At 37.5% G+C, this 27222-nt stretch overlaps 1 protein-coding gene across 1 annotated transcript in view; it reads right to left on the reverse strand.

Annotated features, from left to right (window-relative positions):
• LOC103780962 (regulating synaptic membrane exocytosis protein 1-like) overlaps positions 1-27222 on the reverse strand; it is a 105662-nt gene that overhangs the window by 53893 nt on the left and 24547 nt on the right. The window contains exons 3-4 of the mRNA XM_008948667.1: positions 14902-15115; positions 13289-13300 (exon numbers count right to left, since the gene is read on the reverse strand). Of these exons, the coding sequence (XP_008946915.1) occupies positions 13289-13300; positions 14902-15115 (226 nt within the window). The remainder of the gene's footprint in view (positions 1-13288; positions 13301-14901; positions 15116-27222) is intronic.

A 27222-nucleotide genomic window follows, 5' to 3' on the forward strand; every position in this document is an offset into this window, starting at 1 on the left:
GTGGCAGAGAGGAGTTGTTGTGGACTGACCTCAACCTCGATTCCCCATCCCTCTGTGCTGCTCAGCAGGACAAGGTGGAGTTGAGAATGGAGGAATAAAGCTGAGCCTGGGAAGGAGGGAGGACAGGGGACATGTTTTACATTTTCTCTCTGCTTCTCAGCATCCAACTCTATTTTAGTTGGCAATAAATTAAATTCATCTTCCCCAAGTTGAGTCTGTTTCGCTTGTGCTGGTTTTCGGTGAACCAATTCCCTGGTTTTATGTAAAAAAAAAAAAAAAAGGGTTAAAAAGAGCTCAAGAGTTAAAAAGATTCTGGTCATTCTGATCTTCATAGGTCTATGACTTATACTCAAGAAATGAAGAAAGAATTTTCTCAACACTCATTTATATTCTAAATAAAATATTGAAAATTTAACTATTGGCTAGTATGTTTTTCAGCAACATACAACATTTTCTTTTCAGTGTTCATCTTTAATGTGGGAGGAAAAAAAAACAAACTGAACTTTCTATAGCCACAACTTTCCACACATCACAGACTGCATAAGACCACAGATACCCTCTTTGAAGAAGGTCAATTTATGTAGGAGACAAAAGGCTAAGAAAACATCTGCTGCTGTATGAATTGTCAGGTTGCCTGTAGGGGAAAGAAGGCGTGGGTTTGCACAGAAGATTCAGACTGAGCATGTAGAGTTTCATTTGAGATAAGACTAAATAGAGATTTCTAAATGTGTCTACAAGCCATCACTGCTGTCTGACTGCCTACTGTAACTAATGAAAACCTAGCAGTATTCAACTGCCTCAATACTGGCATGCAGTTCTACCTGCAATGCCCTAACATTGAGTGTGGAGCCATTGGGTATGACACAGGAATGACCCAAGAGCCACCCTCATCTAGGGTAGCTGCTGGAAGCTACAGTAAAACTCTCCAGTACTTTAGACGGCACTAGATGACTAGGAGCTCTGCTTCCCTAAACAGGCACCATAACTGAGAAAGATTCAGAGCAGGTTTAGTTCAGTTCAGAGCAAGCTGAATCACCCTGAGGCACACAGATCTCCTCCAGTTAGAATAGTAAAAATATAAACACAACTCAGTGTAGGGATTCTCCCCTGGAACCGATTCCTACTCAGCCTGACAGGTAAACGTATTGACTTAATCTCTCTTGGACACCTCACCAGCCTCCTCTTTGATAGTCTATAAAAGTAACCAAGAGGGCATCTCCTCTAAGATGAACACAAGGCTCTACTAAACGCACTTGCCGGTTGATCAGGAAAACATACACTTAGGTATACAGAGCAAAGGGGTATAACTTGGAACACAGGATATTCACAGACATGCAAGAGTAAGGTTACATCTAGATACAATATAGGAAAAGCAAGTGGATGAAATCTTCCTCCATTTAATTCCCTACTTCACCTTGCTGCTTTTCCTGCCACAGTGCACTTAGAGGGGCAAGAAGTTGTCTCTGTGGTGGTCTCTTTAACCCACCCACAAAGGCAGTCAGCTCAGTCCCTGAAACAGGCTAAGAAAGCAGGTTTCTCTGCAACTAAAAAGACAGATCCAAATAATCCTAACAGGTAAAGCTGTCAGGCTGACAAAGGTCTTGAGAGCAGTTTGTTGGATGTACCTTCAGCTGCTCTCTATCCATGTGTAGAAGCTATTTGGCCAGAGAAAAAAGTTACAGAGAGAAAAATTAACTTTGCCAATGCATATGTAGGTAAGAGAATACACAAGTTTTGATCACCTACCACATGTTGCAAAGATGCAAGTTAAGCTACCTTTAATATCATCTCAGCAACGTACAAAAATTTCCTCCAGTCATGACAACACAACGATCATGTGCTTGCTCATCTATTTATAGAGTCCCAGCAACACCTGCTCCTCTCTATGATTAATCTGTATTTCTCATCAATACTCAACTTTTCACAACATAATAACCCCAGTCATTTTCACAAAACTTTCTATGTCTGCTTTCTATGGGCAAGTTAGCTGTAAGTCTAATAGATCGTGGGGAAAATAACATTTAGTGCCAAATTTTCTGTAAACCTGTTGCACGTAAGTTAGTTGGCAGGTTTTTCTATGTGGAACACTGAAATTGCATAATATGTGATTAAAATTCAGCCTAAATAACTTGCAGCTCTTTGGAAATCCCAATCTGGATTTAAAAAATTATCAGGTTTATATGTTCCTTAAGGAAATACAGACTACATTTTGTGCAGATTTTCACTTAATCTCTTACCAGTCATTAACCAACCAGTAAAACATATTTTATAGCATTTAATAATCACAAGTTTGGGGAGGGCTTTAATTTATACCCACAGGAAAGCTGAGTTGCAAAAAATGGGTCGTTATATTAATGGAATAAAAAAAAAAAAAAAAAAAAAAAAAAAAAAAAAAAAAAAAAAAAAAAACCCTCACAAGACTTTGTCTATGGATGTGCTTGCTTAATATATACTGTTCTATCCTCAAACTCACATATTATATTCAGTAAAATCATGTGTCTCAGGTATATATGATAAACTATCCTAATCCCTCACTAATTGCAGCACTGCAGACATAGATGGAAGTATCCATTTGTTAAGTAAAATCACAAAATGCTCTAGAATGAAAAAATATAAAAGATATAAAAACATAGATAAAAGCATCTTTTATCTAGGACATTGCACTGCTAAAAATACACTGAATTTTAATCCTGGATGAGGATTATGGGGTTTTTTATAATAAAAGATAAATATAGAGAGAAAAAGGACAGATTACCTCTAGATCTCATCATTACTTTGTTCTCTGGAAATTTTTTCTGCTATTTGTCATTTTCTCATAATGCTTAATAGGTCATAAATCTTATCAAATCTCTCGTGCAGCAAGATCTTTTCAGCTAAAATCTCTGTGGTTTTCGGATGACAGAATAGCCCCAGAATTCAGTTTGCTAACTTCAGCTCTATTTAGCATCACATTATTTTGCAGTACTGAAACCAAAGAGTCGTGTCTTAGCAGTGTACATAATTATGGAAATTTTAAATGATTATCGAAACTTCAAAACTCAGATTTAGTCCAAAAAACACACATATCACATTAAAAATCCCATCTCATGAAAGGACCTTCCATGAACAAGGGCCATAATGATGCAAGCTGAAAGACAGAAATTCCAAGAAGAAATAAACTGATCAAGAGAAGAGTTTGTTGGGGGCAAGGGGCACACTCTGGGCTGTCGATTCAGCCTGAGTTTAAATGAGAGAGCTCTCACGAGCCCGCAAGCTGGCAGCATGCTGGTTTTGTTGCCACCACAACAAACCAAGGTAGCCAGAGGCTCAACAAGGGGATCCAGATAGTTCAGTTGCCAAAACCTGAAGCCTTTTAGAAAAGGATAGTGCATGATTAAAAGAAATCTTCTGCTTTACCACATCCTTTTAGAGGGTGTCTGTTCACAGATGGGCGCAGCTTAAACTAAGGGATAGATTGTCTCATAGCAATAAAACCCAGAAATAAAATCTAGAAAACAATCCACTACTGGAAAAACTGAAGGTGCATTGCTCCAATAAAAAATACTTCCATCAGGCACTGCTGCAAGGCAAATAGCTCTGACTGAGCTCTTTGTTTGGACACCACCAGTCAGCTCTGCTGGTGTACTGTATCCCCTCAGGCATCCCACTGAGCAACATGTTCCTTCAAGCCTCCTGAGCTTGAAGAAAGACCAGGCATTTCCCTGGAGGTCTCCTGTACATTGCCAGTCAGTTCTCCCTCACTGTTGTTGAGAGAGAAAAAAAAGACCAAAAGTGTCTCCAGTCTCTAAGTCTAAGCTTCCATTAGAGTATCAACCAGAAGAGATACTGGGGTTCAAATCTTCTGGGTGAATTAGATGAAAGTTTAGATGGTTTGAAATGTTTGCCTGCCCCATCTGTCTTTGTAAAGTAATTCCCTCCCTTCAGCTGTGGCTTCCATGAAACTATTTCTGCAGAGTCCCCACTGGAATCTTTTCCAATCACTGTGGCTTGGCTGTATATTCTCACTTTCTAACTGCATGGAGGCCTCTGTGGGGAGTCCTGACAGCTCCACTCCATGCTCCTGGACAGTCCCTACCTGGGTGCACTCGGTCTCTGTTTCAATTAACACTCTCAGATTTTATTTATTTTTTTTTTAAATTCAAAAGTGTGGACAACAGAATAGAAAATCAACCTCCCTTTGTTTGCCAGTAGATGGCACATCACTATGTGGCCTTTCATTCAGAAAGACACGTGAATTTTGAATACATTTACATGAAACATTCAAGAAATAGCTCAAAATGTTGAATGTTTAGGATTCTGAGTGCCAGATGCCTCCTTGACTGATAGGCTATCTCTGACATAAACAAATGCTGGCTAAGTATATTAACCATCTGACACAACACCAGCATACACATTATACGTTTGTCAACAGTAATAATGGCATTTTTTCTCATTTTCTATTTTCAAAGCATTGCACAACACAAATTCATTTCCAGTGATCAGACTCACTGCACAGACACGCACTGGAAAAGTGGGTTCTATCCAGATTCACTCCACTTTCACACAGGTAGAACACAGTGGCCTTTATACTGTCTTCCACCTAATGTTGCAGATCATTAATTTCAAAGAGCTGTAAATTTGTCCAGTGAAATTAACTTATCCCCTAATACGCTGATAGAATAAATATCTGCAAGACAGATTTCAGAGAAGTGAAACATGCACACATTAAATTAAAATTACCTCTACAAATCACAGTCTGGATTAGCCACCTCTTTATTCTAAACTTCTGGTTTCTATACTCCAGGATGATGTCTTTACAGACTAAAAAAACATTATAAGCACATAACTGAGACAGCTAAATGTTACAGGAGAACATATTTTTACATTTTCAATTTTAAAGCGAACACTGTGAAGATAATTTTTCTCAATATTTTTAATTAACACAGTGCTCATTAGTTCTGTATTCCATAGTACAAAGAAAATAAAAATGTGTTTACTATATATCGTATACAGTGGTTTAGAAATCTGCAATGATAACAACCATTTCTGCACTGCTGACAACTAACCCATTATCCCACTACAGAAATGAAGATAACAGAAACACAGTAAATAGCAATACCTTGCAAAGAAAATTGTTGGCTTAATTTGAAATGCAATAGAGCAAATTGAATTCAGAAATAATAATAACTGTGGTTTTGATATGGCAATGAAAATGCCAGTGCCGTTTTGGATTTTAAGATACCATAAAGGTAATAATAATCTGTTATTAATAGTACTGAGATTGAATTTGGCTTGTTATCGAGAGGTAACAATAAATTCAAAGCAATCATCATAGAACCATGGAATCGTTTAGGTTGGAAGAGACCTTTAAGATCATCAATACCAACCATTAACCCAACACTGCCAGGTCACCACTAAACCATGTCGCTCAGCACCACATCTACTAATTCATACAATGAATTAAAGGACTTGGAAAAGTAGCACATTGGAGAAAATTAAGACAATTAAATATGCCTAACTTACTGAATGGATGAAAAAACAGTTCCAAATAAATATGGTGACCTCTCAGTTGAAACTGCAGCTTGCTATATGCCGGTTTTGCATGGATTTAAGGCTGTTTGTTTTCTGTTGATAGTAACATTACTGGGAACATGTTGAAGTGAATGAAGTAGAGGAGGAGCCAGAAAGAGATTCCTGGGGTGACTACGGTTTGAAAACAATCATCTATCCAGACCAATCTACGCAGACATCCCACCAGTAGTGGGTGAGGAAATTTTACTTAGTGTCCAATCTAAACCTCCTCTGGTGCAACTTGAGGCCATTTCCTCCAGTCCTATCACTTGTTAATTGGGAGAAGAGACCGATTCCCACCTCGCTACAACCTCCTTTCAGGTAGCTGTAGAGACCGAGAATGTCTACTCTCAGCCTCCTTTTCTCCAGGCCAAACAACCCCAGTTCCCATAAGACTTGTGCTCTGCACGCTTCACTGACAGTCATGTATTGCCATCTGGGAAGGCAATCTTTAATCTTCATGGAGCTCAACACTGATCTCCCATGCCTCAGAGAACATCTGAGCCAGGAGGATACACAGCATTTGCTGGGAGAATCACTTGAAGCCTCTCCTATTCCTGCTCTTCAGCTCTATACCACCAACTTAATTAGACCAAACACAATGTGAGGTTGTTAGTGTTAAAATGATGAAAATAGTACACTGAAGGAAACAAAAAGCTTAATCTGGTAGTCTTTTTTTTTTTTTTTTTTTCCTTTCTCTCTGTTTGAACACTGAGATGAAACAAAAAGCACAGTACTTGTTGGTGCTCTTTCTGAAGGACTCCGAGAAACTCTAGAATTCACTTGTCCAAAGTTGTAAGTTACAGAATTATTCCCTAGCAGAACTTAAGGAGATTTTCTGCAAACTTATAATGTGCTTAGTGACAATGAGGAAACAAGTAACAAACATTGCATGAGAGATCCTTGACTCTTTCACAGTTCACCATGCAAGTTAGAAGACACATGGCTATGCCACACTGCCAGAAGCAAGGTCCTCTAGGTGAGGGTGGGATAAGATGACCTCCCAGAGCTTCCCTCAAACCTCAACCATTCTGGGACTGTGTGGCTGCTACGGCATACTGTATTTTTTGTCAAGATAAATGGGCATAAAAATAATAATTCCTCAACTGATTTAAATCTCTTGAATGATTTACAGATTTCAAAGGTCAAAAGGTGGTTCATAAGAGCTTTATTCTGCCCCATACTCCCTATATGAAGCCATATAGTAGGATGCATGTCTATTAACATGAATGTATATTCAAAGAACGTATAGGATATATAGTTTTACTTACACATACCACATATATATCCAATATACATCCAATAGATGAGATTACACAAGAGGAGGTGGAATAAAGCTCTTTTTGGAAAAACTTGAGCGACCTTTGAGATGTTATCAATATTTACTTTTTTTAACACAAGTTTTTGCAATGGAAGGAATTATTACACACAAAGGTATTGCTGACATTTTCTTAACTAAATAAACCTTCAAAATAATCCCCATATTCCTGAATCAATTAAACTGAAACAAAGGTACTGACAATCCAAGACCAAAAATAGGATAACATGTCCAGTATTAACAATGCAGGGGATTAGAAATTTAGGTTTCTTGTTTTTAATTTTGGCTCCATTATACTACACAGTTTCCAACATTCTTTCTGTAGGGTCTCCACACCTCACCGTTACCCATCTTGCATGCTGACAGCAAAACCAGTCATGAAGGACTCAGAAGCCCTTTATCATGTGTTAAGAGAGCAGGCTGCAGTAAGTAGTAATACATTTTCTTGGTCATCCACTACGGAATTGCATGACAAGTAAACAGACAAGTAGACATTTCTGGCTATCAGGTAAACTAAACCTGGATAAACCAAGGAGCATAGCCAAGTGGTTATTGACTTAATACTAATTTCTAGCTATAAGGAAGAAGAAAAAAGAAAAAACAAGCTGTGTAATGACTCTTCTACAGTTCAACCACTAAATGAAGAAGCTCTGATCTGGTTAACTTCAGAGCATGAGCATCGGCTGCCTGATGTCTTTTTTTGTGTACAAGAAGTAACTAATAATTTTTGCAAGCTGGACATCAAAAAACAGGTGTTAAAGATGTTGCTTCAGCAAACTTGGCAAAAAACGAGCTGATTTTAAGGATTTCATTAAACCATTTTAACACTGATTCGTCTGAAAGTGAGCTAGCTTCCCAGAGGGCAAAGCGCTCTACATCCTACTTGTTACTTAATAACAGAATTCCTCAGTTTCTTGCTGAACCTTTTTTACTTTTTCTTCATTTATCAGCTGAAAGCAGCAGTTCTAGGGAGAGATTACTGAAAAGCAGTGCTTCTTTCCTCATGAGTACAAACCCCAAATCTTTTAAGAAACAAATTAGGTTGTCTACAGAAAGAGAGTTTACCTGGTATCACTTTGTAATTTGCTATGAAATTTTATCTCTTTCTGATGCATTTTTTTGATTGTACAGCTGTTATTAGTTAGAACTTAGATAAATTAGCCTTTTAATGGACAACTTGACAAAAGAAATCTGTGAAAGGGAGGTAAAAAAGATTCCTGACAACCCAGACATTTTGTTCAGACAATATTAGCAACTTCTGTTAAAACCATTAGTACACAGCTGAATTGCACGGCATCTGTGCTCATGTTGGTAAGGCTTAAATTAGCAAGCTATTATGTAAGAAAATTTTAAGCCCAATTTAAAGGAACTAAAGGACAAACATCCTGTGAAAACACCTGACATACAATCAGGGATATGTTTCCAAGTTGTCTTTCTTTCCAGAGTATAAATCACTGCCATTTTACTAAAATGAAAACATTTTAAGCAAAAGGCAGATCAGAAATGGGAATCTCTAGTATTTCAGTACTGATAGCTGACATTACTTTCTGCAGTCACATACTACTAATCTCAGTTAAATCAATTCTTATAGATCTATAATGTATTTTACATCCTGATTGCCTCCCAGTCATCCTTTGTTTATCTAACCAGAAAAATGAATAATCAAACGGGTCTAAATGTTCTAAGAACATTTCTGGAAAACATGGGAAAATGGTAAAAACAGTATTTTCCAACCTTTGCTCCTTATTCTTTTCACTTTAAATTTGATCAAAAATTGTAATCCTAATTAAATCTGTGGAATAGTAGACCGATTCCTGTGGATAAATATATGGCTCGATTGGGAACATGGATCTTCCACTTAATTCTGTCAATGTTATACAAATATCAGTTCAATATACCTATAGCACCTCACAAAATACTTTGATTCAAAGAAATTGCATTTTCTCATTCAAGTCTACTTTTGCACCCCAAAATGTACCTCCTCTTCAATAAGGAGAAAGAAATAGAGACATACAACTTCATGTAGCAGGTGTTTGCAAAGGAAATGCATCTTTTTTGCATTATCTAACCAAATACTAGGAAGAAGGTTTACAGGAATGATGCAAGGAAAAAAGTTGTAATTTTAGGTGTTTGTTTTTTTTTTTTTTTTTCTCTACAAGGCATCATACAATGTCTGGGCAGGAAGGGACCTCCAAAGGTCATCTAGTCCAAACACCCCACCATAAGCAGGGACATCTCCAACTAGATCAAGCTACTCAAAGCTTCATCCAGCCTGATCTTGAACATCCCCAGGGATGGGGCCTCCACCACCTGTCAAGGCTGTGGCACCTCTGGAGGGAAGAACAGAGGAGGCAATAGCAGCCAGGCCATCGGGAGGACTGAGCCAGGGCTCAGCCTGCTCCTTACCAAACCATGGAGAAGTGCCAGCCGGACATTTTGCTGGCCTCTCCACTGCCCTAACTAGCCCAATAGTTTGCATCAAAGGGAAGAGTAAATGGAATGGAGAGAAGTGACTTAAATCCGTTATAATTTTGGCAATTAAAATGCTGGTACATAGAACAGAAAGATCCAGAGCAAAGGTGTAGACGCTTTGTAAGGAACTGACAACACTTAGAAAACACTGTGCCAAATTAAAAGCAAATGGCCCCTTCTGCCAGCTTTCCTCTAAGCACCTGCATGACTTCTTTCTTAAATGCTGCCTCATGTACAACCCTGTATTAATAATATTCTGCTTTCTTTAAAAGTATACACAAATGCACAGTGCTTACAGTGGATAGGTTGCCACATTCACTTAACAGCATTTCTGTATACTAAGGTAATCTTAGAACTGCCAACTCTTTTCAAATGCAATGATATTATTACTAACATTATTAACACTGAATAGCCTCATTGGACAACTACATTTAAGCCTGATCTGAATAACCAAACTAGCCAACAGTCCTCTTATCTGACAATGCTCCCATTAAATGTGGTCTGCCTGTAACAGTATGAAAGGAGAGCAGGCTTATGTGAAAAGTATGAGGAGCTAAACAATACTCAAAAGAATCATAGAATCACAGAATGGCTTAAGTTGGAAGGGACCCTAGAGTTCATCTCAGGCAACCTCTCTGCCATGGGCAGGGACACCTCTCAACTAGACTAGGTTGCTCAAGGCCTCATCCAGCCTGGCCTTGAACACCTCCAGGGAGGGGGCATCCACAGCCTCTCTGGGCAATCCGTGCCAGAGTCTCACCACTCTCGGACTGAAGAAGATCTTTCTAAGGAAGTTTACGTAGTCTAAACCTACTCTCAGACATGAAAGAAAAACATACAAGCATTTAAGACACATATTTAGATATGTGTTCTGACCTATTAGAGTAAGAATCATTAAAAGTTACGTGCCTCATTAGCCACTACGACGTACTAGTTATTGCCAATTCATTTTGTAAGTGTACTAGAGTCTCTTGATAAGCCTAAGGTGCCTACTAACTCACCCTACAAGTAATCACTGTTTTAAGATGGCCTGTATTATTTTAAATGAGAAGAAAACAATACATTCTGATACGTATTTTTTCAACCAGTTCTTAACGACATATTGGGTGCTTACTTGAAAAGGTCAAGAACAACTTCAAAGTACTACAGAGGATTTACATTTTTAAAATATTTAGCTAGAAGCAACAGTTGTAAGGGACCTCTTAAGCACCTAATACATTTCCTTACAGCCACAAGCAACCACATCACATGAATTCTTTCCTAAACTTATCAAATGTAACCTTTAAAATTTTATTGGGTTATTTTTCCTTCTAATAAGCCCACATCAAAACATTTCCCAAGGCTTTATTCTACTGATAGCAAAAATAATTTTCCAGGCAAAGAGCATTTATGGCCAAGTTACATTTATTTTTATGCATTCACTGCTTCTCACTGTTTGAAGGTTATCCTTATTGTCTAAAATTACTGTACGTCTAGGTATCAATGCTGTACTTTTAGATATCAATTATAATTGCTGTAGCTTTTGTCCCCCTAATGTCTCTACAGTCTTCTCTCCTGTAAGCAGCTCTCCATGTCTTTGTTCATCCTCCATATGACTTTCTTTGTGCCTGTCAGTTTGCATTTGTCAAAGATGGGTAACACATGGAACATAACATCCCAGGTGAGGTCTCATTAATACTAATTCTCCAAATCTACAGGAAATACCTTGAATGCTTGACTTTTCCCTTGGCTTAGCACATTGGTAACCCAGAGTTCATCACCCTTTCCAACAGACGCACCCCTAACTTGTAGGAACTTGCCACATATGTTTTAACATTAATATAATTTATTGTGGTAAAAATTTGTGTGGAAAGAACAAGGCTCTTATAAACATGTTTTAAAAGTGTTTACTGACACTAAACTCATCAGATAAAGAAGGGTTTGTCCTTATATGCAGATTATTCAGGAATGTTGAGCCACTGAAAAGAATATTTTTCTCATGTTGCTCTGTAGAAATGACACCAATTGTTCTGTTTATCAAAGATGTTACTTACTAGGTATATGTTAATATTTTGGAATTAATTCTATATATTCCATTAGCTTTCAGAGACAAGCACTGCTAAAGCAATCCTACTTCATAAAATCATTCTCTGTGTTCCCCACACATTCAGGACTAATTATTGGATACTCTCACTCTGAATCCCATAATTTTTCAGCTGTTAAAGACATGTAGCTCAGCTTCACCACAAAGTATAGAAAAGATTTTCATGTATAGGATTAGGGCATTTTCTTGGAATGTGGAAGCCTGTAGTTCAATATGGAAACACCTAAATCAAGCCAAGTGCAAACAATAGGGATATATACAATTGAACTGAGGACAATCCAAATGAGTAAGGCAAGTCTTCAGGACACATGTCTTCAGAGCACTGGAGTGCAGTGGAGTCTATTTTCTGCATCCTAAATGATATTTTTCAAGGACTAACACCTAAGCTGTTACCTCATCAAATACATTGTCTACTGCATGCAGATCTAGCCAAGTTTTTGTTCCAGACAGAATTGTGAAGGATGCCTCAAGCATATGCGCAGGCCAGGTGAGGTTCACCTGGATTGTACTCCAAAACCTAAGTGGCTAAACTGCATCCAAAGTCACTTCTGCCACTTAGGAGCTATTTCTGGCCCTAAAGAAGAGTCTGTTGCAAGTGCAGCAGCCTTTTAATACATTGCAGTTGATGCACCAATGATGCATGGTTTTAGTGAGAAAGCAGTATCAAGCTGAAACTTTCTCTCACTCTATTCCAAGACATTTAGATCAATAGAATGGAAAAAATCTGGAAGTCCTGGACTATTTCAGCACTTTGTTCAGAGTATAACATAGAGAACACTGAAATGAACCTGTAGCAAGTTATATTCCACAGCAATCTGGAAAACCATCACAGTCTCAGAACATTACCGCCTTAGGAAAAACAAACAAAAAAAAGTCCTGCTGCAATATGCAGGTGTGATAGAAATAATTTTTTCTGGGTGTTGCACAGTACTAAATTGCAGGTTAGAGCTCTGCAATGATGTCAGTAGGGGCATACCACCACTTCTTCATACAAGTGTAACACCATTGTCCATACATCAAAAACTACATTGAATTGGAGCTGGCTAAAACCCACTCCAAGTTAAAGCTGGCTAAGTCCCACTCTAAGTCTCCAGGTTAACATCTGGAATACCACCTTTGGCAGACCCACCTGAGAAGAGTGGACATGCATTGTTCTGCTCAAGTACAGTCCCCCCTTCCTTCGTGCACAGGGCACAGAGATCAACGGGGAACTACCATCACCTATTTCAGATAAGGCAAAGGTGCTAGTGCTGAATATGCCAGTTCTTGATCCTAAAGGTTTAACAGATTTTTGAAATTGTAACTACACATTCCCAAAGGTCTCACTCCATATCGCTCACTATACTTATGTCCAGTTTTAAGAGGTTATACTTTGCTTATGCATACTATTCCATATGTAAAACAAATAGCTGATTTCACAAGAATTCACTGAATTTCTGCTGCAGCCAGAAGTGAAACACAGCAAACCATGTAAATCAATGTAAAATTGCAATTAAAATACAAAATTAGATTTCCTGAAGCTAATGGAAAGACCTTGCATGCAAAAAGTAAAAAATCAAAAATATCAAAGACATTTCTGTGAAATAAATCTTTATTACACTTTATTACATCCTCTACTGTCTACCCTATTAATAATTCTCAGTTTCTAATTAATTTATTTTATTTTATTGTCCTAATTTTGCAACAGTCTTGGGTTTCGTTCCTGGTCTATCTTTGAAGCGTATGTTCAGCTAGAGGATGGACAGGGCCTGGGTGTTAGGATTCCTGTTCTTCCCCCCTCCCCTTTGGATGATTTTAAAATGAGTGTGGTTCCCAGTTAACTAACAACATTAAAATAATAAATGATAAAAAGCATGGATTCTAACCACTTTGTCCTCCTTTGGGAAAGCATCCAAGGAAGCAGAATAAAAAGAGAAAAGAAAGAAAGAAGAGAAAAAGAATAAAACAGGCAAGTATTAACAGACAGATTTCAAAGAAATGCAATTCTAATAACTCTCTACAAAGACATAAAAACCAAAAAAAATTAAAAAGCTTTAAATAAAAAGATGACATTACTGCATATGTAGAAAACATGTTTTCCCACCCTAACCCACAGAAGCATGAACAATATAATAAACAAAATGCAACTTACAAATGAATGGACACTTTTTCATTTCTGTGACTTGAAACAGTGGGTGAAAAATAATTAAAATATATAGCATTTTTTTCTGAGTAAAAATAAACTGTATCATATGCATTCTAATTAATTGTATAACATAAACTATTTTTTAATAGACTTGCTCTGATGACACCACCTGCAGGCAATACAATGTAATGCATCCATTTATATTAAAATAGGAATATGTGAAAAATTTTGTTCAATACACCCTGCATAAATTTTTTCAGAATGTGTATTTAATTTAATGGACTCACAAGTACATAAGGGTTATGGAAAACTTCGAAAATAAAGATGAAATGCATTTTTTTCCTGAGGTTTGTTTTTTTGTTGTTGTTTGGGTTTTTTTTAGTTTACATGAAACTTCAGAAGCCTTATTCCATTAGTGTTTAGCTCAAAGTGAAAAAAGGCCATAAACTACTTCCATTGTGAACAGGATCATCTGCTATAGGATATGTGACCACTTTTTACTGAGTTTGTATTAATACGTTTCCCCTGTGAAAGACTGGCACCTTAAAGCCATCCTCAGTTATCATCTCATGATAGATAACAAAACTATTCATGCAATGAAAGGATATTTGTCAAATGTTTTATTACACACTATAGCCCTAGAAGATCAGCCAAAAATAATCACTAGATAATGATCTTTTGAATATAGATCCTACCACTTGTGTACAAATGAGCAGCCAGTCCCCTGTAAGGGACTGACAGAACGGAGGGTGTTCTCAGATACCCTTCAGTTTTGTGACAGCTATTGCAGCTGTGGATCAGAGGGAGAAAGATTTAACTCACCTGCCTGAAAATAGACTGCCTAATCCAGATAAATCTATAGTTTTACTTTATTAATAAATTTAAAATAAAAGTCACATAACACTTTTACTGTGGTAAGAAAATTGGTTGGGTTTTTTTGCTAACCAAAAAAAAAAATTATTTTATGTATGAGAAATCTATTTAAGTATATGAAAAGCTCTGTAAAAAAAGAAATCTAAACCAAAATGAGTTCAAGAAAAATTAACAATGTGGAGCTGTACCTGAGCAAAAAGATTTCTTCTTTCTTTCTATGAGAAACGTGTATGTTTTCTTTAAGCTATCACTCAGTAGAGCTTCACACTATTCTTTTTTTTTTTTCAATTGACTCTGTGAATCCTAAGTGTCTCCACAATCATTAAATACATTATTCTACTTTATACACACCTCATAATGAAGTAATGATTGAAACAATTAAGTAAAATGAAGCATGAAATGCCAAACTTAAGGTGAACAATCTGCAGCGTGACAATGTCAAGGAGGCTTTTTTTTAAGAGTACACATCAGGAGACTTACATTGTTTGATCGCAGAGAGACACGACCTCCACATCGAGCACAAAACTTGGTCCGGCAATAAGAGCATAAATGGCCACAACCATCTGCAAACTTTGTTTTATGACAGATTCCACATGTTGGAGCATCATCCTTGTGCTCTCCCTGGTAACGGCGGGCTTCTTCCCCTATCTTTCTTACTTGCTCTTTATAGCTTTCAAATTGTTGATGCAACCTCCTGCATAGATGAGAAAAAAGTTTATATAGCAAGAATAGGAGGAAATACTACTGTGTATATCTCTCTTTCAATTTGTAACTCTACCTAACATTCTTGGCACGTTCACAATAATAAATGTACCTCATATCAAATACATACTGCACACGGAAAACTACAGAAGAATCTAGAGGGGAAAAAAATAACAGGCATATGTATTCTGATTAGGTTTATTTCAAAGGTCATGACCAAATCATTTCACTTGACTAGAAATTGTTCCAAATACAAAAAAGATGACAAAAAAATACATAGTCTTAAATAGAAGTATCTACCATGTACAGAATAAAAGCAGAAATATAATTGCCTGACCAAATTTGTGTTGCTTTTTAATTAACATTATTTATACAGCAGCTGTAACAACAAAAAAAAAAACCAAAACCACACATAAATCAACCTTCAGTTACAGTGTTGCAAAATCTACTTCTGTTTTCAAAACACTGGCCCTACAAGAGGCTGAGAACAATCTTCTATATCAAATCTATAGACTAACACACTGTAGTATTGCCTCTTGTCAAGTATGAGAAACTATGTCAAGTTTGTCGTCCCTCATTACAAACATTTCTTCCAGCTTAGCTGTAGGAGTGTACAGGCTTGTTAGCAGGTATGTAGATTCCTAAGATGAAGACTAGTGTTCAAAGAAGTAGCACTTCTCCAGCTGCCCCAAATAGCAAACAGCCTGACATTATGTCCACTAACTGGCCAAGTGTCTTGCTACCCAACAGACTCAGCTCGTAATCATGAGCTCAGGGAAAAGCATTCCGAACTCCAGCCTTCACTATGCCTTCTGTAAGTCAGAAATAATAATAATTAAATATTTAGTGAGAAAAGCTTCCTTGCCATTACATTATCTCTGAGAAAAAAAAAAAAAAAGCATGTCCTCTTCTTGGTTTCTATGAGATTTGCTTTGCAAAGATGAAGTTTCATAGGGGAATCAGGTAAAGGTCCAGCCAGGCACTTCCAAAAGGGGAAATCCAGCTCCTCTCGTGCTCCTGGCCACGTGCTGTTACTGCTCCTCAGGTGCCAATTTTGCCTTTCATGAGATCCCCCTCAGTGAGCTAACCCATCAACCTGAACCAACAGAAAATTAGTTCTGCTACAAAATAAATACATTTTTTTTTAAATATTGTTTTCCTATAATTTTCCTACCTGAATCACTCTGCTCTGAGCAGGGTACTGGAGTGCTGGGAGTGAGGGAGGACATGAGCTCCTGAGGCCAAAAGTGAAAAGAACCAGTAAAAGGCAGGATCACACTTTTTGCAGCAACTAGCAATGAGCTCAGCTGCCATGAAACTTAATTTACTTCACCCTGAGGCTTAATTTAAAAGGATCAGATTTCAGCTGTTAATTATTTTACTGCATCAAAGCATGTAAGACAGAAAAATTTCCATTGCTATACCAGAACAGCACTGCAACTCCTAACACTGATTTTCATGAGCTTCAGCAAAGAAAGATCCCAGGCCAGCCCAAGGAGGAGCATCCAGCAGGGCAAGTTTAACAACAGTCTTTTCACTAGGCTATGTAGAACCCCCAGACTTTTCACCCACGTCTCCAGATGTTGCTTCAAATCTATATCTCCATGGATAACATTTAAAAAAAGCTCATGAATAGCTAAAGAGATTACTAATGGAAATAGAGCATCTTGAGTTTAATAAATTATAACTGCAGGTGTGTTGTCTGGAGAGGTCTTGATGATACCCATCATCTGCACTACCTGCTTTGAGCTACCTACTCCCTCAAATAACACTGAGACTCACACCATCTAACCAATGTATTTCTAGTGAGACAATTCTGTTTCTGTGGAATTTTGTGTAGGTGTGTGTGGTGGACTTGTTTTGACTTTTAAGATAAAAGCTTTCAGTGGTATTTGTATTAAATACTGTTTTTAGTGAAGTGGATATTTTAAGATGATATTCAAGCCTAGAAAATGATAATTCACTTTAAGGAATTGTGGAAAAACACACATATTCCATTTGGACTGGAGTATCACTACTTGTAACTACATAAATCAACCAACTCACACTAAAAACAACTACTCCACGCAAGCACACTATAGTGAGAATGCAGCAACAGCAAAAGCTAAACAATCTACTCTCCTTCACTACAAACATGATGCATTATACTTAGCTTTATGCTAATGAAAAACCTGGCATTTTGGGGGGTTACTTTTAATTTTTTATTAACCTGTTTGCAGTATTGAGTAAGACGAGAAAAGAAGTAGGTCAAAAAACCTAGGCACAATACTGGAGAAATTTAATGCTTCTCCCCCATTATTGGATTACACATATGTTTTACACTGCTGCTCACAATGAATAAAAACAACTGAAGACATTCAGGAATTTGTATAATAACCACCTTAAAGAATGCAATAAAATAATGGAGAGGTCTACAGATAAAATTCTTATTACATCAAATATTCTATTAAAAAATGGAACCATGGAAACTAAATTCAGTTCACCTCTGTTACAGCAAGACTAAAAGCTCTGACTCCACTAGCATGGAAAGGGAAGGTAACAGCAAGCACTGTCCCTCCTCCTGTTCTTTTTCAATTAGACAGTCTACATCTAAATTCTTTTCATCCTCATATGAAGCTTAGGGAATGTATTAATACAATGTTGTTTTGCTCTTCTATGTGCACTCAGGGGTAGATGAACATTCAAACAACTAAGCAAAACTTAGATAAAAGGAGATTTCATTTCTTTATAAATTATCACGTATTTATAGATTGCTTACTTTCTGCATGAGTGTAAGACCCTTTTTACCATGAGGTTCATGGGTTCAAAACCAAGTGCTTATCTTGCATGTCATATTCTGCATTACCAGAGAAATCCTAACATGTTATTTACAGCAGGAAGGGAATTTGAGAAAATGATTGCCAAATTCACAGGGCAGAAAGAATCTTACCCGCCCCACAGCACATTTGGTTCAATTATTCCTTTTGCAAGGTTTTAACCACCTTTCCCATCTTTCTGAGGAATGACAGGATCTCTGTATCTCTGGGTATTCTATAACAGAGGCAGCAAATCCTTCTCAATAGTTTTGCTTTACACTGAAGTAGTATTTGCCTTATACATAGAGTATATTAAGTACTAAACAAGAACTGAAATAGATATTTTTTGAGTTTGTTCCTAACCTCCAGGCTACAGAGCACATTTTCATCAGATGGAAGGACAATTTAAGTCTATTAAATATTCTTTAATGTAGACAGGCACCTAAAGGTTAGGTTAAGTCTTTAACAGCATATGATACAGTGGCTTGGGGGATCCTTGGGGCAAATATCAATTCAATCCCCTCTGACAGAAAGACCAATGAAGCTACTATGTAGGAGAAATATATGCATATATCCACACAATTTTTCATCATGTGCCCCCAAAATTCATCCAGTTCCACTACTGAAGTCAACAGCATTGACAGAAAGGGGAGGTTTCCTCACCCATACAGCCCCCAAAGATGAAGGGGAAAAAAATAAAACAAAATACTGGAATAAAAAATAGAGGAAACTATTTCAAGCCTTTACAATGGACATATATAAATAAGGCTGACAAAGTGTCATAGGAAGCTTCCTTCACCAGTGAGAAATACAGGAGGCAGAAGATGGCAAGAGGGAGCAATGCATTGCAAGTGTACTCTTCACATCAGGACATAAATATGAAATCCAGTTAGTTCAGATTTTATAGTACTTGTTAATAATGGTTAAAATCGTGTTTTGTATCAATGCAATAACAAATACAGTAAAATTCAGCATTTAGTTTTAAAATGTTGACCAAAAATATCTGCCACATATTCTTATTAAAAATCAATATTTATGTTTGAAATCAGTATCTTCAACAGATTTCCTTGAACATGTGTTTTACAACAGAAAAAAAATCTTAAATGGAAAAAATGTCTTCCCATGTTAATATTTTGTATAAGCTTTTTATTGTTGTTTGTACGGCTGGTTTGTTGCTTTGGTTTATGTTTTTTTTATGGTAGTGACTTTAGCAGGCAGTACATAAAAGTTAATGACCATTCTTGTTACTCAGTTTAAATGTCCTCTGACTTGAAACTGCAAATCTTTGATCCTGTCAAAAGAAAATGTATTTATCTGTTCCGTAAGATTTGATCCGTTAATACTCAAATCTATCATCAGCATTGAACAAGAAAATAAGAGCTATTAGATACAAAATTTGAACTAATTATAAAAATACCCCTCTACATGTAGATGAAAAAAATTAAAATTTTCATAATCCTATATATTTACTTATTTAATATTGTATCATTACTGGTTTTATATTAAAAATAATAATCATTAAAACATTTTAATGTTACTGAACTACAAGTCCCTTAAATATTCTTCTGGATCACTCCAGCCACATTTCTTGCTTAATGGATCTATCTTTTTTAACATACTTTCTCAACACAATAAAACTTTGGGTATCTCTCCAAAATGATTAAATGGTTTTTAGATGCAGTATGAAACAATATTTTTTACTTATTTAAAAGTCCGGCAGATGGCACTGCAGGCTGCATTTTCACTTTCCCAGTTCAACTCAAATGATTCAATCTTGGAATCACAGAAACACCTGATATAACATTATACTGTGCCCTCTCATGAGTTCATGTTGGTAGAAAAAGTGCCACCTTCTAACTGACATATCCTTAAGTAATCTCTATTCACCCATGCCACACAAATAGCCACACAGAGCTTAGACAATTATCTTGTTCTCATAAAATAAGTGAGACTTCTACCAAGTTCTCTTCCTAGCATTCGTTTTTATGGTAAATAAAACAAAAAAATTCAAGAATGAACACACAGATTTGTTTCCACACATCTTCTTCTGCTGTAGGTGTACAAGACTGATACTTCATTAACGCGATGACACGGTGATGTATTTGGACAAAACAGTCAGACTTTAGTGCTTCTAGATATTTAATATACCCATGAAGGCAACAGGCTAGATCTAAAAGCCTGTAGACAAACTCTCAGTGGCTACCTTGAAGCTGTGGTCTGAAAACCACTGTTCAGCAGCTCTGCAAAGCCTGGAAGAGCTGCGGGCACTCATCTCACACTGGTGTTCCCAGAGGGAGCTGCCCAGCACCCAGCTTTTGTCTCAGCCCCACTAGCACCTTTACTGGGGAAAGCTAACTCGTGATGGGTTTGAATAGATGTTTTGAATAGAAGAACAGCTGAAGTGCTGTGAAGAAATCTAGATATATTTGGTGGTTACTTCATGCATCATCACATGACATCTAAATCTATTATTAAAACTTAAACCCTGTGCATAGGTAGGACAAATTAAGGTTGAATAGCAAATAAACATTCTCTAACTCTTCCCATTCCCAAATGTTTGATGTAGCAATACTAATGTGTTAGCACGTTTGAAGTCCAGGGTATTTTTGAATGTTTGGGCTGTGCTGATGATATATCATTCAGTTACGAGGATTAGATAACTGCTGAATGTACTTATATTGAAAAACACTATTTCTGAGTGAATCTGGATGTTAATATTCCCTTATTATTGCTGTTGCTGTACTTTTTCATTCAGTGTGAACTGCCAGTTTAAGAGCAGAGTATAGTATTAGTCTGTAAAAAAACACTTGCCAAAGACAAGCAAGACGTGGATCCGTGTAAGCTGTGAAACAGGTAGAAACTCAATCAACTAAACTTTAGAGAAAACAAAGGCCCTGTTTGTGTACGAGTAATACAAGCATTAATCAAAGGACTGCAAATAGAAGAGTTAATGCCTTCCACATCTGGAGGGTGTTGAGTCTTCTCCTCCACAAATTGGATGCTTCTAGCCCCTTTGCTGTTACCTACTGTCCGACTTCCCAATTTTGTGAATTTACTTACCACCCATTTGATCTTTCCCTATTTATATTTCCTGTAGGTCTTGTCTCTCCCTCCTGCACATTTTTTTAATAAATACATCACAGTAAATATTATATATGGCACATATTATAGCATTATTTATAACAACAACAAATATTTTCAAAATCTTAGATTTTACCTCGCCTGAAGGTTTCTTCATTCTCCCCTGTTCATTCAACATACAACTACGGATCAACTCTCAATTTGGTCTTCACCTGCCGCCCATTGCATTTTTCACTTCACCAGCAACCACCTGAATCCTGCAGGGCACCAGCCTTTTCTCCTCCACTTGTCAAGATCGTAAATTTGACCATGCTTGTAACTCACAGGTCTGTTTCTCTACCTTCTGTTTGTTTCCTTCTGTCCAAGCTGAAGTGTGTAGCACAGATTACCAATTCACATCACAGGTGAACTGTATCTCAAACTCTATAAAAGGAAATAGAGATCTCCTTGTACCTTCCTTCAGCAAATCGTAACCACCACCTCCATTTTGCTTGTCACTTGGGACCAAGAACTACTATGCTACCTTGAACTCACATCTATTTAGACCTCCACCTCAAAATGCCTCTGTGACTGATTCTGCAAATTAAAAAAAAAGCAAAACACTCACACGCACACATAAAAAAGTTCAAACCCAAAACCACAATTTAGCTCATTTCATATTCATAGCTTAAACATTCAGCTATCGCCAGCTCATCCCTCAATTCCCTTTCTTGCCAGTGCGAGCCTGTCCTGCTGATAGTCTAATCGTAATCCTGCAACAAATATAATTCAATTTATTCTACCTCTCTCTTTGTATTCCTCCGATGAGCCCCCTTTTCTATTGCATAAAACATAAATGGCTTATCTTCACCTTCAAAGTCTTTCACAGCCTATTTCTACCTTGCCTATCATTTCTCATTCAGAACTGAGATGCTTCTGTTAAAGTCAAACTTTCAAGCCAGCATCTTTGTGGTTCTCCCCTTGTTGTCCCTAAAGTATTAGCAACATCACCATCCCACTATCCTCCTGCAAACTCTCCTTCGCCTTGATGCCTACAAGGATCTGGACAAAAATTAGGTTGCTGGTATGTTTAAACTTTTACTTACCATGTCAGATAATACAGACTCCCTTGTCTGCTCCTAATACTTTATTATTTGCTTAATACTTACAATGCAGGTTGCTCCTGTGGCAAAGAATGATTTTTTTTCTGAGAAGAGTTATAGTCCATGACAAGATCTTCCAAGCAATATGATAATACAAATCTCCCAACATGATTCAGAAATACATGAAGTTACTATTTTCATTTCATCATTTTATGATTCTAGTAACTGACTTCTTAGTTTCCCACCCTCAGGCAATATACTCATACTTTTCCTCACATCCACGAGGAACAAAAGTGTTTTTAATGAATCCTGGTATTTTCCTACATAGGAACCAGAAGCAGCTTACTCATCAAGTGTTTCATTATGAGACTCATGAGCAGGTCTGGATTTGGTCAAAACAAAGGTTTCACTTCCAGACCCCACACAGGAGTTTAGACCTGGCCACCACAGCTGGAGTTAAAAGTTGTTCACACATAACAGATAGTTCTGCCCTCTGTACAACTTACCTTAATTCCAATTCCCTCATTCAATCTCCTATCACATGCACGCTACCTGGCAGCATCCTAACAAGACTGCACAGGCTGAGACAAAAAAGCCCCACACCTTGGTCAGAAGGTTCCCCCTCCTCACCACATCAGAGCAGAGGCACACCAGCAAAGTGGCGCGGGCTGAGGCTTTATTCACAGGGCTCTCATCTGGTGCTTCTCCACCAGCAGTAACACCTACTAGGGGCAAGTTTTCCACAAGCATATAAATGAGCTCATTGAATAATGCGCATAAAATGTCATATTTCAGCTTCTTGGAAGTTTTGTAATGTAGGTTACTGGAAAACTTTATTTTCGTATACTTCCATTTGTTTTTTTTAAAATAATCACAGCCCACAAGCAGACTTCCTCCTTACACAACTGAAGAACTGTGAGTCAGAAATGTGCAATATCCACAATAAGGAATTTACGTTCCAGCTTCCCACAGTTCCTCCCAAATGACCGTTACCCTTTCTGAGGTATAAAACAGAAATCAGATAACTAAGCAAACAACACGTAACAGTCCTAAAAAGGCACAGCTGAGGAATTCAGAAAGAAAACTGTGTAAGTCTTGTATGAAAAACAACTTGCATGCTGAGATACATTTGGAACTGAAGGAGTCAGTGCCTTCTGCAGAAAAAATAATTAATGATTATCCTTTCTTTGTTTAAAAACATACATTCTTATGTCATGTCCTCTACAAAAAAAAAATGCAAATAATTTAAATCAACTGATGTTTCTTCCTTTTTATTTAATCCTGAGTTAACAAAAATTGGAAAACTGATGCTATTGCTAAACCATTTCATGGGGTTTTTTTGAGTGAAAACTGTTACATTTCAATAGTGAAGAATTATTTGGAATTTGATGGTTTTAACAGGAAAAATAAAAATTGAAACAAAACTGACAGAGGAGGGAGTCAACACTTTTCCTCCCAGTACTGATCTGTCCCAGCTCCATCTCAGGAGCCCCTGCGCTTTTGGGAACCTCTCGTGGTCCCTTTCGTGGCCTTTTTAAGGAGGCATAAGTCCTTTCCACCCAATTGCTGTCAGGAGCTGGAATCTGGAAACACATTCTACTAGGGCAGGGCACAAGCCTTATTCATGATGTCCCAAGCAACTTACACAAAAGCAAGGAGGAAGACCTCTAGGTTGCAGTACAAGCACAAAAAACACTGAAAGGGTAACACAAATCCAGACCACAAGAAAAACAGATGAACGATATGATCCATCCCTCTGAGGCAGAGAGGGAACCATAAGTGATGGAGATTACACCAGAAAGGAAGAAGCTTCAGCTGACCGTCTTAGAGAATGAGAACCTAGTCAGAAGTCACAGCAAAAGAAGTCCAGCACTTCAGACGAGCTATGACATAAAGACCCTCAAGTAAACTTGTGATGTAGTACAAACAAAAGGTTAATACTAATGACTTTGAAAATGTTAGTTAAGAGTAGAAATAGAATGATGACTGGGAAATGGTGGCAAGGAGCTACCCACTATCTTCCACAGAAAGGAAAAAGATATAGCTTCACTAATCTAACAATTTTTTACTAGTATCCAAGTAAAATTTGTAATTACACTGACTAGAAATAACTACACTGCCCAGATTTGGTGACATGAGACTTAATATAATGTGAAGTCTCACCAGGTGAGTGAGCTTGCACATAGTTCCAAAATAATATTCATAACAATTTTTCTCTGAAGCCCATTGAAACAGCTGTTTTATCGTCCTCAATGGCCTCTTCACTGACATCTGAACATCAAATTCAACAAAACTTTCCTTTTTGAAAAGACGGAAATGACAAGTTGTGGTACAACACACATTATCTTCTGTCTCCTGGAACAGAGTCCAGCATCCTCCTAATGTGCAGGCTGACCCTGTGCCTTAGGGCAGCAACTGACTCAGTACCCCACTGCAGAAACCAGGCCACGTTTGCTTAATGTTCAGCCCTTCTACTTCTTTTACCATCCTATTTTAACTATTGCACTTGCTCTTCCAGCTATTGTCTGAACTTCACTTACTCATCATCAATCGCACAGGTTAGACTCCTCTCTCATCCCACTGCTAACACCTTCCCAGGTAAGCAGATTCCTGTGCCCTAATACAGCCAATTTACTGCTTTGCCAGATCATAAAGCTACATGAAGTGGTATCATGCAGAGAGGAGACATGTCTACCCACCTGCCTTGTACTTTTACACTCCCCTGAGCAGCCCCAATAGGCCTGTAGGTCACGTTGGTCCTCCAGACCTAACATGATCTAAGGAAGGGCAATGGACCTAAACACTTTCACCACCACCACAAAACTGGGAAAACCATCATGGGAACCAAATAATTTTGTTTTTTAAAAGAAAGAGGGAGAGGTAGAGGAGGGTAAGAGAAAAAGCATCAACAGTAAAAACAGTTAATCCCAGAAGACACCAAGCAGAGTACTTTAAAGACCTCCACAGATAACGTAGACTACTCAAAAGCTATTCTGTCCAGAGACATGGTAAGGTGTTGGAGGCTCCAAAGTCACCAGGATCCTCTCTGCCATGCTTCCTCCTCTCAGTTTTGCCACTTACTGGCCACAGCCAGTAGAAGAGTGGTGAGAACATCACACAATGTGTCAGAACCTTGTCTTTTGCTCTTAACCAGTTATGGGCATTTTTAAACACTTTTAAACACCTCTGACCTCTGTGGACAACCTGACCAATATCAATCAACTCATGTAACCATCACAACCCTGCTACACTTTCCCATTTATCTTCTTCACTACTCACCTCTTCTAACACTGATGGTGCAGCAGGAGATCAGCTGGTTTGCTCTGAAGAGTTGTCACCAGCTACAAGTAACAAGAGTTCAAAATGTTCTAGGAGTTCAAACATATAATGCTGTTAGCAGCCTGAATTTTACTAAAGGAAACCACTTAAAAAGTTATGGAAATATCCCTGTGTTACAGTCCCTCTCTTACTAAATCATTAAAAAAAAGCATTCAGGGCCAAGCATTATCTACCTAATAAACAGAGCACCTATGAACATATTCAGCTTTTTAAAGACTGCTCTAACTACTCCTGCTTCAGAACTGTATTCTTTTGCTCACATCATTCATGCAATACCTGTTGCAGGAAAACCAGCCATAAAAAAAAAAAAAAGCAACAGAATGAGAAGCTGAAGAAGAAGGTGATAAAACCTTTACCACAGTAGTGCTACTTTGAGCAGTTCTTAAAAACTGCACTGTCAAAACCAAGAATTTTAAGACATAAAGTCCTAGCATTTCTCAAGGTGCGAAGTTAATATTGTTTGTATGTGACTTGAAAATCAAAATAATATGATTTGCCACAGAGTTTGTTTTGAAAGTGAATTTCAGTTTCCTAAAATTTGTAAGGTCAATAGCTTCTATAAGTTCCACTGTAAAAAGAGACCTGAGAAACATCCTCTTACCTGCTGCCTACTTGCATTATCAAACTGCATCAAGGAGACCAGCTTCCACAACCCTCTGGCAGGGGGGTTGGACTCGATGATCCCTGGAGGTCTTTTCCAACCCCTAACATTCTGTGATTCTGTGATCTCTGTAATTTGCAACACCCTTACAATTTAGCCCCTGCTAAACTGGGAAGCAAGGCCAAGAGTCCCCTCTTACTTCCGCAGCTATTTTAGAGACAAAAGTCTATTCATCCAAGAAATCAGATTTATTTTTTTAAAGTTAAATGTTTTATGCAAGGCTTATTTTAAATTATTAAATCAGAGCTTATTCTGACACCAAGAGAAGAATGATGAAAATATTAAGAGCAACTAACTAAGGTTAATTTTCCTTCTTAATTTCAGGGAAATGTTTTAATTCTCTCTGCTTTCTTTAGATAGTGTAAGAGATGAACTGTTTTAGTATAGGTGTATGGCAGAATGTAAACATCCCAGAGACACCCAGCCGTGCTAGTGCCTTTTGGGAGATTACAGGGACTGTTCTTTTACATTCCTGCATTTGCAGATACAAGGAATTTTTCAGACATGGTTGCTTATTAAAAAAAAAAAAAAAGCTCTAAATATGTTAGGCACAAGCTCCTTTTAAAAAACCTTTTTAAAAAGACTGCTGGGAAGTTTCTTAAAGAAAGTTTCATCCAGATGGAGAGGGAAACTAATTACTTGTCTTCCCCAGCCAAATCAACAGCTCTGAGTTTCCTCAGAACAATATGAAAAAACAACTGTTCGTAAAATAAGTGTGCTTCAACATGCTCGAGAATCAAGAGCACTGATTAGCAGGTGAGGAGGCAATGACCTCTATCTAATGCAGAGAACAAGTACCAAATCACTCCAGGATTTTTTCATCACTAACACTGAGATCCACTGAACCAACAACAGTAAAAAAGTAGTGAAAGAATAACTCTAACTACCAATAGAATATAATCAGTTTAAAAATAGGTATAAAAAAATGTGCTACCTAATCCTGGGTGGATTTTATTTTTTTTTTTTCTTTACTGTTCTTTGCTAGCTCATAAGCAAGAAGTTTCTTTCTCTGGTTTTATACTAGGCCATAAAAAAATGGAGTATTTTACGTACTAGGTCATGGTTTGCCTTATCAACTAAGTGATGCCTTCATTTTCCTTCTTTACTTATAAATTACTGAATCTAACCCAGCACCACACGC

The sequence above is a fragment of the Merops nubicus genome, unplaced genomic scaffold (genome assembly GCF_000691845.1).
Source record: "Merops nubicus isolate BGI_N331 unplaced genomic scaffold, ASM69184v1 scaffold9891, whole genome shotgun sequence".
Taxonomy (NCBI): Eukaryota; Metazoa; Chordata; class Aves; order Coraciiformes; family Meropidae; genus Merops; species Merops nubicus.